Source organism: Haliaeetus leucocephalus, unplaced genomic scaffold, assembly GCF_000737465.1.
Source record: "Haliaeetus leucocephalus isolate CR32 unplaced genomic scaffold, Haliaeetus_leucocephalus-4.0 Scaffold678, whole genome shotgun sequence".
Taxonomy (NCBI): domain Eukaryota; kingdom Metazoa; phylum Chordata; class Aves; order Accipitriformes; family Accipitridae; genus Haliaeetus; species Haliaeetus leucocephalus.
Genome location: NW_010973114.1, coordinates 6,188,973 through 6,201,397, shown reverse-complemented (window position 1 = coordinate 6,201,397; position 12,425 = coordinate 6,188,973). Strand labels below are relative to the sequence as shown.

Genomic DNA, 12,425 nt, shown 5'->3' with positions numbered 1-12,425 from the left:
ATCTGCCGAGTGGCGACCACGGCTAATAAAAGCCTTTGCTGCCCTTTGTGGCAGAAAGGGATGGAGGTCCCTCAGGGATGGCTTTGCTGGCTGCCACCTGAGGAGCGCCTGACATTTCCGTGAGCCAACAAACAGATAGATTTGGGATTAGTGAAGGCACAGGAGAATCTGTTGTCAGTCCTTATCCAAGATGAACCCCATGCCAGAAGAAAACTAGAAAACTGGTAAGGGATGGACAGATTCCCTCTGAAGCCCCAGGACAGGGAAAGCTGCAAGGGGCTGGGACCTACAGGCTCTCTGCAAGCAGGAGTTGTGCTATGGAAGGTCAAAAACAGACCTGGGCGACTGGAGCTTCTCACTTGTCCCAGTAAAGGGACAAGTCCCGCTTCCAGGACTTGGCCAGATGGTTAAAGCACCTTGGCAACCGGCAGTGCTGATAGTGGCCTTGATCATTTAAAGAGCACTGGAAGAAATGAGGCAGAGTCCCTCGGAGGACTCCGTTTAGCCCAGTCCAACTTACCGAGCTAGGCATTAGACTGGAACACCTCCTCTCTCAGCCTCTCTTGGAAATACAGACAAAACAGGATCAGACCACTCCATTTATGGGACTCTCCATTCCCACCTTCCTTCAGACCCAGCTACCCAAACCGGCACATCGCGTTTCTCATGACAAGCGTGAGGTCCACAACAGAGGCCCCCCACGCAGTTGGGAAGTCTAGGCACAACGCCAGGGCCTCTCTCCGACCCCGCACGCACCAGACACAGCTTGCTTTGTGATCCGCTGACCCACAGCTGGTGGCTGGGGTTAGGAAGCAGAAGAGAGACCCAAAAAGCCTGCTGGAAGGCAGACAGCCCACTGACACTCTCACGCCTTTCAGACGACAGCACCCCAGAGCGTGCGTGACGCCGATTCCTGCGCTGGAAGAGATGGTACTTGGGAGGTGTGCAGCGACGCTATATAACCTGAATCGCAAGAAATCCAGCTAAAGGGGTCTGCTCTTGGTCTTTATGTTAAGCATATGCTTCTGTACTTCCCTGCATTCAGTTATATATGGAGCACAGGGGTAGCTAATCCCAAACCTCCCTGCCACAACCTGCCCCCACCTTGAAATAGGCCCCAGTGCAATGAAGAGAAATGTTCCCGCTTCAAGCTTCCAAAGACTACCATAAACACTGGGGATAATTAAAACGTGAACATTATGAAAAATACACTGGCAAGGACTCAAGGCTGTGGAGCTGGAAAGCCAGGTAGCTTAAAGAAGTGCCAGATATTTAACTGGTCTCCAAGATTAGCAGATGTTTTTCAACCTAACATTGCAAAAACTTACTAACTTAGATGTGTTTCCTAAATCAGAACCAGAGAACAGGATGTGTGCTGTGTATTGGGACCATATCAAGTACTTTTCCAGCACTATAAGATCTTTTATTTAGAAAAAAAAAAGGGGGGGAGGGGGATAGAGAGAAAAAAACTATTTCTGTTTAAAGGATTCTGAATGCTTACCTAAATCGTATATGAAAAGGAAAATTCATTCCCCAAACTGAGAAGACTCAGATGCAATTAAGATGGAGATAGCATCAGCCCATTTCCCCGTCTGGTATAGAGCTATTCAGCAAGACTACTGCAGAATACAGTGGTTGCAGCTGATACAGTCTTAGCGATATTTAGGTGGTTATTTTCTTTTTTTTTTTTACTCAATTATCTAAAAAGAAACTATTCAGCAGCTCATTTTTGAAAACCAGTCTCTCTCACCTGGTATGAGATGATCTGCTATGGCACTGCAATTAAAAACTCATCATCCCAAAGCCACTGGTTTGTCTTCTCACCAGCGGCTCCTTTACAGCCAGAGAGACATAGAGTGCACATCTGAAGATCCTCTCTCCTACTCCGCTTCACCTTTGAGATTTGCAGGAATTTGCACATGTTTTTCTCGCTCAAAGAGAGATTATGTGGCATGATTAAGAGGTACTCTAGGAAAGAAGCTACTAGCTTTGACAAGCTTCTTGACATTCCCTTTGTTTGATATAACACCCATCAGTTATTAATGGGAATGCATTAAGCTGCTGCTTAGCCTTAGTAATGCCATGTTTAATAACAAACATTATTTCTCTTCCCCTCTCTGCAGTGGCAGCCATTGTCCAGTACTTTCTGGATGAATTATTCTGTATCAATATATAAAATTTTTATACATACATACATATATATATATATACACAAGCTGCTCTTCCATGTGTAAAGCAATGGGAGAGTTATGACCAGATAAGGTGAGTTACAGCTTTTCCTGTATCATGAGAGATGGAAGTGCCAAGACTTTCTGGGTCACTGAATCCAGAACCTTGTGACCATACTGCAAGACCCCTTACAGAAACTGACATTCCTCTACTAAAAAAAAAAAGAAAAAAAAATACGAGAGACATTTTATAGGTAGGGATTTACTACACTGCAGATTAAAAAATAAAATCTGCCTCTTAGAAAAAGCATTACCACTGTCTCAGAAGCTGCTCCCGGAGGCATTTAATTCTGGGTGGATCTCTCCTTCCTGCATTTGCAATGCAAGGAAACCTGAGAAAAAAACTGCTCTGCCTTTCAGGTAGGTGACAGCAGGAAGGACACAGAGCAACCACAAAGATGTCTGCTCAGCAGATCTTGCTATGGAACAGGCAGGCTGCACGCACGTCCCTGAAATTCATACCAGTCACAGCATCCACACCGCTTGTATGTCCACTGCTTCACAGATGCCAGAGCAGAAGATGAACCTGCAGAAACCAGCCCAACCCCTGGGCCTGCTCCATCAGACATGCCTGCCATAAACCTCCAGCCTTCCCACCAGGCAGCTTCAAAACTGTTGCTGCAAAGGGAAGCAGTGCTGTCTACGCTTAGCTCCTTTCTCCTTTGCTGGCAGACTCACCTCCAGTCCTACGGGAAGAAAGAAACTGAGACGGAGACCGGTGGGTGCCACAATTGTCACTTCTTTCCATAACCTTGTCAGGGTTGTGATACAGTCAGCCACCATACCTAAAGAGGGCACCAGGGACCACAAGCCTATCCTCTCCTCCACCCAGCCCAGCTCCCAGAGCACACAGCTCTTGGGGATTCATTTACTGGACGTTTCAGAGGGACACCTGTCGTGTTACACAGATCTATTCGGTTACAGAAACCTACCATCTGCCCCCGTGTTGTACCAACCAAAGTCTGCAAGCACCCTGACAGAGAGGAGGATTAATATCACACGTCCACCTGCTCCGCAACGTGAGCTGCCCATAAGCAACAACCTGAAGATGTCTCTGAGCTCCTAAATCCCACCTTGCCCTTAAAAAATGCAAGTTATGGGAAGATCAAGAGGAGCCATGACAATCCAGTTCCCTCAAAGCACAAGTCACATCCACAGCAACATTTTAAACATTTTAGGCATGCTCCGTTTCCTGCATGGCTAAATGCAGAGAATGTTAACAGGTCACATCAGAGACATGTAAGTGGTGACGACACCAATATAAAACCATTGACAGGGTCTGCACCAATGTAACAAACTTTAAAAAAGTATTAAAACAGACTGTTTATTACAGCATATGATGTGTTATATTAATTTACACAATGATATATATATAAAAACAGCCATTGATGATGTACAGTAAATTGGACATCAACAGGAATATTAAAACTACTGATACTCATGCACGTGACATGCATATGGTTTTTTTTTTTTTTTTTTAAAGCAGTTTTACACAATATACTGAAGTTACTAAGCCTTGGTCAGCTGCTCCAACAGTTTACTCTGAACATCACCGCTATCCGCAGCGGGACTCCCAGGAGATCGGAGCAGAGTGCACTCCAGAGAAGGCGACTTAACCTCGGAGACAGATTGAACAGGAGCCCTTTCCTGGTGGGGGAAGGCTGGGGGATGACAGGGGTGAGTTTCAAGAAGAGAATCAACAAGAAAAGAAAAAAAACCAGGCCAGACTACCAGGAGGAAGAAGTTCAAGATGTGGCAACAGGAGCAGTAGAAAGGGACAAGCAAAAACATGAAGACCACCCACACTCCCTCCCCCTTACCCCCTAAAAACCTATGACCTTAAGCTGTCGATATCCTCTATAAGACCCAGAACTGGAAAAACTAGGCAAGGAAGATCCATTCCCAGAAACATTAGCCTTTTTTCAAAGCCTTCTGACACCATGCACTGGAGGCCGTTCACCACTGAAATGGCAGTGTTATGGTTTTTTTTTTAAAAATGAGTATAATGGTCTTTTATTTCCACGTAAAAGGCACTAGTATCCACCCAAGTTCTGAAGACAAGTGACATAATTTACCTTAAGTTTTAAATATTTGTATAAAAAAAAAAAATCTGTGGAAATATATACACAAAAGCACCTTGCTTCCGAAAGCAGAAGCAGATACATTCCACCAAGTCACCTCACTAGACGGTCGTCATGAGCTTCAGGGAGCCCGACCGAAAGCGGAGAATTTTCTTCTTGAGATTATGGGAGGCTTTGATTTTGACAAAGGCCTTTGCCGCATTTTCATGCAGCTCCGGCGCCGCGACCGTTTGGATGGGGAGCGTCTGGACAAACTGAGACCAAATAAGGCCCCCGCTCTCATCAGAGTCGCTGGTGGTCGTGCTCTCCCCTACGAACTCCACCTCGCTCAGGCTCGACTCGCTGTCTCCAAAGCAGTTCGTCGTGTAGTTGCTCTGCTCGTCCTCGCTCGTGTCCACCACGGTGGAGTGGAACAAGGACTCGCACTCCGCCGAGTACTCCGAGTCGCTGGCCACGTAGGCGTACGGGCTGACGTAGGGCAGGGGGACTTGCGAGTAGACCCCCACGCCTTCCCGCCGGTTCCTCCTCGCCCTCCGTAGGGCCTCCTCGTAGGAAATCTCCGCCGAGGACTTCCACCGGCGGTAGTCGGCCCGCTTGTGTTTAGGCTTGGCCACCACAACCTCTCGGCCATGGCCATGGGATCGGATGGCGGATCTGTGGAGGCCAGCCTGCCGACTCTGGAGGCCCGACTCTGGCTGCAAGCCGCTGCCTCTCTTCCCCCGCGAGGAGGGTTTTTTCAGTTTCTTATTTGTATCCAACTCATCAGGAAAGCGGCACTTCTTGCCGACCGGCTTGGTTTTCTCCCGCAAGGTCTGCGAACCGTTTTCCAGCCCGTTGGCAAGGTGGGGCCTGTGTTTCACCACGGAGCTTTTCAAAATCTTGACATTTCGGGTGCCTTTGTGAAGCTTCACGCTTTGCTGCTGGGCCGGTATGTACTGGGCGTTCACCAGCAACCCATCATCCAGGCTCTGGGAGGAGGAGCCCTCGCTTTTGAAATCCAGCGCGGGCCTCTCCTCGACAGCGGGCGACGAGGAGCGAGCCGGCTGCAAGCCGCTCTTCAGCAGGATTTTTTTGGGAGGCTGGCTGACCCTGTTCTCCGGCTGCAGCACCACGGGCTTCCCTGGGCTCTCTTTGGGAGACGTGGCAAAAAGCTGGCCATTCTCCTTGGGGACGTCCCCTGCCACGGCCGTTGCGTTGCGGTTGAGCTCCGGAGGTGCCGGTTTGACGCCCCGTTGCAGGTGCTTGCTCTGAAGTTCGCTTGAAGCACCGGCCGGGAAAGCCGCCGGCAAAGGTGCCTTCCTACTCTCCATCTGCTCACCAGCCGGCTCCCTCGGCCTCTGCTTTAACGGGGAGGGTGCTGTGTGGTCCGGAGCGGTGGTCCCACCAGAAGGCAAGGACGCTTGCTTGGAACTCTTCAGGTTCATGACATTACCGTGAGCCACCACCCCTGCGGGCTGCCTGACGCACATGCTTCCATGCCTCAAGATCCCTTTGGTGGGATCGGCGTTGAGACTCGTCCTGGGTTTGTTAGTCCTTACCGCGTGAGTCTTTTTCTGAACCAGGCTTAAGATGTAACCGTCTATCCTCTTGCTGGTGGAAGGGCATGGCGCCGGCCAGGAGCCTTGCGGCAGAAAGGCGTTGGCGGGTTTTCCCGAGTCCGTTTCCGATCCGGCACAAACGTCGCTAATATCGCAAGCGAGCCTCTCCTCTTCTCGCTGGGGGTTTTCAGTCACGGGGAGAAGAAACATGGGACTCTGCACAGCTACCGCATGGAGTGGGCTGGGGTACCGGTAGACGTCATTCCCGTTTTTAGACACCAGATCGCACTGGTACTTGGGATGTACATCTGCAACGACATCGAGGGAATTTGAGTGCGGTGTGGACAAAGAGCGACAGACAGAGCCTGCGGTCTGGTCCTCATGCTGGCCTTCCTTATTATAGTCCATCCAGCCTATGAGATCTGAAAGGCATTTTAGAAGAGTTTAGAGAGCCTGCCAGGGACAGTTCTGCTACGTTTTTCATGTGCCATCAAGGACTCCGGTCCCATCTACACATACGATGCAATGTTTATACTATAGCAGCACTGTTCAAACAGTAGAAACCTCGCAACCAGGGATGCCATTCAAGCGATACAAAAGCAGCACTATTCTTCTGTGGGTCTCTTTGTACCTGCATTTATGTAGGATTTCCCCCAATGTGACCACACGGTTAGAAAAATAAAAATCACAGCCCTAATGACAACATTTACATTGGTTTCAAACCTGTGCCTAGATTGCTAAGAGCTTCCTAATTTACATCCAAGCCACCCAGAAGTCTGTAAAGGTCTGTAATGTTTATATGTTACACAGTCACCTGTAAAGCTCACTGCAGGCCTCAGCATGTATGAATTTTATATTTTGTTTTGCTAAATCCAAAGAGAAACATAAAAAATCTAGATGAGAGACCAATTAATTCTTTTAGCTTATTGACAAATTTCACTTCCAGATTTTTTCAAGCCTATCTTGGGTCAGAAAAAAATCCAGATTTAATTTTATTATTGTTATTATTATTATTATTATAATTACTACTATTATTATCATAATTATTTTATAATAATGCTAATAATAATAACATATGCTCTTTTTGAGCAATAAAGGGTTAAAGAATGGGAAACAGGCTCATCTTTCCACACAAGTACAAGGAGTGCAGGTCAATCCAGCTGACATCCTAGCCTTGGCTCTGCAAAGAGAGTTCTGTAAGAGAAATCCAGTGCGTTTCAAGATGCATGAGTCAGATTTAATAGCTAAGGCACTTATTTAGGAGGTAAGCGACCTTAGGAGCAGGTCTTCAATCCAAGCACCTAAGATTATTATTATTTTCTTAAGCTTATGTTGCCCTTGTCTTCTTGAGTAGGGGTACAATCTAAATGATCCTTCCAGGTCACTGTCAGTCCTGTTTTCTACCCTTGGGCTAGAAACTTCAACCAGGGTACTCAAATTTGAGCACTCAGTGCTCATCACTTATCTAAGGCTTATTTCAAAAGAGGTCTCACAGACTTTGATAAAATTCGCTGATAGAGATGATGTTCCTGTGTGGGCAGGAGAGGAAGCACTGGGAAGTTAGGGGCAGGAACTTCCTCCAGATCACCTCACAGTTTTCCCACATTTCCTAAATTCTTTGTCAGAGTCAGGAAATGTTGCCAAATAGACTTCCTTGAAACATGCCAGTTTGTGAAATTTCATCTCTAAAAGTGAGACGGTATGATTAATGAGAGTTTTAGGGTTTTGTGATGTATACAGAAAAAAACAGCAATGCAATCTGCTGGAAATCCTTGTGTATACTTTTCTGTTTATGTATGGCCGATGAAGATCACATATAGCTTACAGCAGGGAGCACTAAATTACCTCAAGCTGCTGGAAGGATAACTTAGAGGACTTCTCAGCATCTCAGAATGAATGTATCCCAGGCTGTATTTTCCCACTTTAGAGTTAGAAGAACTTGAATTATTTTGTCCTCGATTCACAAAAAAATCACTGTAAATTAACCTTAAGGAGCAGAATGGAAACTGGAAATACTATGGTTAGAAGCATCCTCCACAACCCAGAATGAACTAAGGCTTCTGAATGAGTATATATTGAATGAGCAATAACGCTTGATCACAAAAGTCCTACTGAAGTGTCCTTTCTGGACAACAAAGGAGGCCTTCCTTATTTAACCATCCCACACATTAAGGCTTGCATCTTCAGCCTAATGTCCAAGGAAAGTCAACAGCTCTCTGCCAAAGAGACAAAATACTTTCTCCCTGTTCACGATGTCTATTTGTCTATACTATATAAACGCAGGACACACCTCAGCATGGTCACCCAGGGGTTAAGGACCATCCGAACTGACAAAATGACTGGTACAAATAGACTGCCATGCACCCTGACCTCCTAAAACCTGTAGCTAGCTCCTTGCTCTGTCACTTTAACGAGGACGTGGCTGCTGAGGTATCTTTCATTATTGCTACTTAGTAAAAATGCTTTTCTAAAGGAAAGCAAGAGAAATTAGGTGACTAATGTGTTTTATGTGTATAGGTACCACTGCCCTCTACTGGGTAGAGCAGCTGTCATATTTTCACATGTTATTTTCATGTCTTTAGAGTGGCATATTCACATGTAAGGCTGGACTAGTGGAGGGCAAACGGTCCTGCCTCATGACCCATGTACATGACAGGCACTGGAATCTTTTCAGAGCACAATACATCAAATGAAAGGAAGAAGGGTTAATCCAACCCAGATACTCCTGAGGCAGTATTTCCAAAGCCAAAGCCACCTCCTGGAGTATGATGTATTCGACCTGCTTTTACTATACCTGCAGATTTAGGGCGTCCATCTGAGATATTCAGTGTTGCCTCCAAAGGGCTGCAAAAGCAAGTGCTAGAATGGCAACTGGATAAACACTCACTGAAGACAGAGTTAGATGAATTGGAGAGCGATCCAGAAGCTCCATCACTCAGCTCATAAAACCCTATAAAAATAAGAGTTTGGATTTATATTAGTTATGTCTACACAAAGTTACCATTTGTGTCCCTAGAAAGGCAGTCAAGCTCGTGTTTATGTTGGCTTACTCTATTGCAATTAGTTATGGGACTTCATTCAGTCACCCAAAAAACAGTGCACAATTTAGTAATATCCTCATTGCTATGAAGGATTCCGTTTAAAAGTAAAGCACTTAAAAGTAAAAAAGCAGAACTTTACTTAGCATATGCAAATTGGAACTTTTTTTTTAACCTTTACATGGGTTTCCACCTTTTAGCAAGAAAGATCCAGGCTGTGTTTGACACCCCATTCATTTAATAGTGTGTTATGCTTCCAAGACAAGCTCTCCAGCCACTGCTGGACTACAAAATTTTTACCAAGTGCTGGGCCCAATGCTATCCATTATTTTCATCAAAGTTCTGGAGATAAACAGTGGATGACATGAAAGAAGGAAAATGGTAAATAATGTGCAGACACAGAAAATTTTATTTCTTGGTAAACTGGGTCTACTCAAGAAAAATATGACATACCATAATCAAGATTTAACTTTAGGAAAAAGGAATGCAGGGCATGTCTACAGAATGGGGATGTACCCTGGAAAACAATAATCCTGAAAAGGACTTAGTCAGCATGGAAAAGCAGCTCAATCAAGCTTAATGATATGGCAAAAAAAGCTAATGAGATTGTTGGACGTACAATGAGACTAATGAATAGCAGTAGGGAAATGACTTCAGCAGTCTATACAGCACTGGTAAGAAAGACATTGGAACGGTATGCCTAGTCCTCGACTCCAGCACGCTTAAAACAAAGCTAAAAAATTGGAGAGAGGCCACAAAGCTATTTAAGAGCTTGGAAAAATGCCTTAAAACAAATGACTTAATGAACTTGACCTGTTTAGCTCATCAAAAAGAGTCAGGAATTATACTCTATAGCACCTCCAAGAGGAGAAAAAGCTGGGTACTAGAAAAGACCTTAGTCTATGGGAGAAAGGGGTATAAAAAAATCAGTGATGGAACAAGTCAAATTCAGATCAGAAATTAGCAATAGTTTTAACAATTGCGAGTTGGTGGATTCTTCACTTTTTAGTGTCTTCAGAACAAGTCAAGATGCCTCTAGGAAAGGTTCCCCATAGTTAAATACCACTTACTGGCTTCAACACAGTTAGAATGGGATGAAATTCAATATATGGGGGATCAAACTGTTTGATTCAGTGTTCCCTTCTGGCTGTAAGATCAATTTTGACATGTTTCTCCTGCTGGTGGTGCTTCCTTTCACCATTTTTCCTGCAGCCTCCTTCCTAATATGCAGCAGAATTAGAACTTTTTTGAACTAATTGGTGGGTGGCCTTGGAAAAAAAATAAAATGCCCCAAACACTAAAAACCTAATTAAGCTTGAAATGCTTCTCTGAATATGTTGTCTATAAACAGCAACGTTTCCAGTGGTAGGTGAACTTTGCTAGTAGGTATTGAGTTTAATTCCAGGTACCAAGGGAGGCTCCATTTTGCTGAATATTGGCCTTACCTGAACTTGGACGACTGTCTGTCTCAAGGTGTTCATCTGTCGTTTTTTCCACGTCCAGGCGGAGATCACTTATTTGCTTATCTAGCTCTTGTAACTGATTTAGTAGGCCGGCGTCCCTCCTCCTCAAGCAGTTCTGGATAACAAGAAGACAAACATCAGCTCCTTCAGTGAGGCAGACATGAAGGGGCTCCAAAGACAATCAGTCTTCTCCATCTGAGCATCGTGGAAAGACCTTGTCGATACTCTTTTATAAAAAAACCAGAACAGAACAAAGCCCTGAAATACTAGATAGACACTCTGGATAAATACTTAACTGGCAGGAATTATGCAGGCACTTCATTCCAGCCCCTTCCAGCCAGTTCTACATAAAAAGCACGCTCCACAATTTAGGAAGACCAACACGGTATGTTGGCAAAGTGTGTGCTCCTTTGCAGGACCACAGCTGTAACAACAAAGCTGTACTGTATGATATGGTCAAACCAGACCTGTGCACATGAAATGGGCTACTTCAGTGAAAGCACAGCTTTGCCAGCGTAACAGGGGACATTCACCACCACAGTGACGTTAGTCAGAGACCAAATCTCTTCACACAATGGGAAGAAACAGCTCAGCCAACAAGTGCCTGCAGTATGGCAACCACCTTGTTCTGCTGCACGTTATGAGCTTATAGTCTACCACACAGACAGCAAGATTCCCAGGGCTGGGATCACAGCCCTTTTATTAGTTTTGCAGTGCAGCAGGAAGGAAGAGTAATTCTTCCTCTTCTCCCATTATAATTGTATAAAATTGCTGTGAGATGAATTTTAAGGCTATTTATGAAGGTAATTTGATGGCATAAAATAAGCAATAAGAAATGATTTTGTAAGGCACTCATTAACCCACGGTCAACGCAATCAGTTTCCCTGTGTGTATTATAATGTTGCTTATCCATCATCTGTTCAGCTGCATACCCTTTAATTGTTCTGGCTACGGGGAAGGCGGGGGGGGGGCAGGAGGAAGGTTTATCTCTTTTTTTTTTTTAAGTGCATCATTTGATCTGTGCCCAGCAGTGCTCTGATACGCTCATCGCAAAGAGTTTTGATGCTCATAACTGGACTAGTTCTAAGCCCGTTAAATCCAGGACAACCTTTCCCCTGGGGTGGGCCAGCCCTCAGGCAAAGGGAAACCAAACGCCAATAGTATTAGCGAGGCCGTTTGAAGACGCTGTGCTGGCATTGAACACCATCCTTGGAGAAGCTAAAGGGACGATCCCAGGTCTTCTCCTACATTTCTGACGGGGAGCCGGGAGCTGGCTGGAAGGAAGGAAGCCCGGCTGGCAGAGGTGATGGGTTCCAGGGGTAACTCACTGCGCCACCTAATGCCACCAGCGTCCCCCTCCCCCAGCGAGCACCGCATCTGGCTCCAATCTGCAATGTCAAGTGCACAAATTAAAGTGCTACCACAAATCCCCCTGGTTTTGGGGTTGGGGTTTGGGTTTTTTTTGTTGGGGTTTTTTTTTGAGTAATGATTCCCTGGTCCTTCACTACGGCTCTTTGGCAGCCAGCCCCTTCTGAGCAGAAAAATTATTTATTTCTATCTTTTAAAGGAGGAAATAAGCTTAAATGAACTAAGGCAAAGGCTAACAAGAAAAAAGGGGGGGGGGGGAGGGGGGGGGCTGGGGAAAAGGAGAAATCAGGCAAATAAATCACGCAATCCAACTTCTCCCTGGGTGAAAGCAAATGCTGAGCCGTGCACAAAGACCGCCAGGCACAGCTGTACGCTATTTTCATTGAAAAACGATCTGCCGCTTCATGCCGCCCTCCGTCTCTTCCCACACCAGCGCCAAAGCCCGTCCTTCGACAAAAGCATCCCTTCTTTTTTAAGGGGCCCGATCCCGCCCGTTACCTCCTCCCGGGGTTGCGACCCGGGCAGCTCGCTCCCAACTTCCATTCAAGGCAACGGCGGCGCCTCTCTTGCCTTGAATGGAAGTCAACCGGCCGGCCCGGCTCTGGAAACCGAAGGGAAACTCCGCAACCACCAGCTAAAACCCGGCCGTTCACCGATTTGTCACCTCTCCGTGCTTTAAACCCCCCCCCCCGGGGGTGCCCCCCCCTCC

The 12,425-nt window shown here is 46.0% G+C and overlaps 2 protein-coding genes across 2 annotated transcripts in view; one reads left to right on the top strand and one right to left on the bottom strand.

Annotated features, from left to right (window-relative positions):
• The window catches only part of LOC104839536 (potassium channel subfamily K member 16-like), a 175,306-nt gene extending 171,462 nt beyond the window's left edge, over positions 1-3,844 (top strand). Inside the window, exon 6 of the mRNA XM_010579872.1 lies at positions 3,765-3,844. Coding sequence (XP_010578174.1) covers positions 3,765-3,844 — 80 coding nt within the window. The remainder of the gene's footprint in view (positions 1-3,764) is intronic.
• A 378-nt stretch (positions 3,845-4,222) lies between these two features.
• Positions 4,223-12,425, bottom strand: part of DACT1 (dishevelled-binding antagonist of beta-catenin 1) — a 15,148-nt gene continuing 6,945 nt past the window's right edge. The window contains exons 4-6 of the mRNA XM_010579871.1: positions 10,331-10,463; positions 8,642-8,797; positions 4,223-6,269 (exon numbers count right to left, since the gene is read on the bottom strand). Coding sequence (XP_010578173.1) covers positions 4,411-6,269; positions 8,642-8,797; positions 10,331-10,463 — 2,148 coding nt within the window. The 3' untranslated portion in view covers positions 4,223-4,410. The remainder of the gene's footprint in view (positions 6,270-8,641; positions 8,798-10,330; positions 10,464-12,425) is intronic.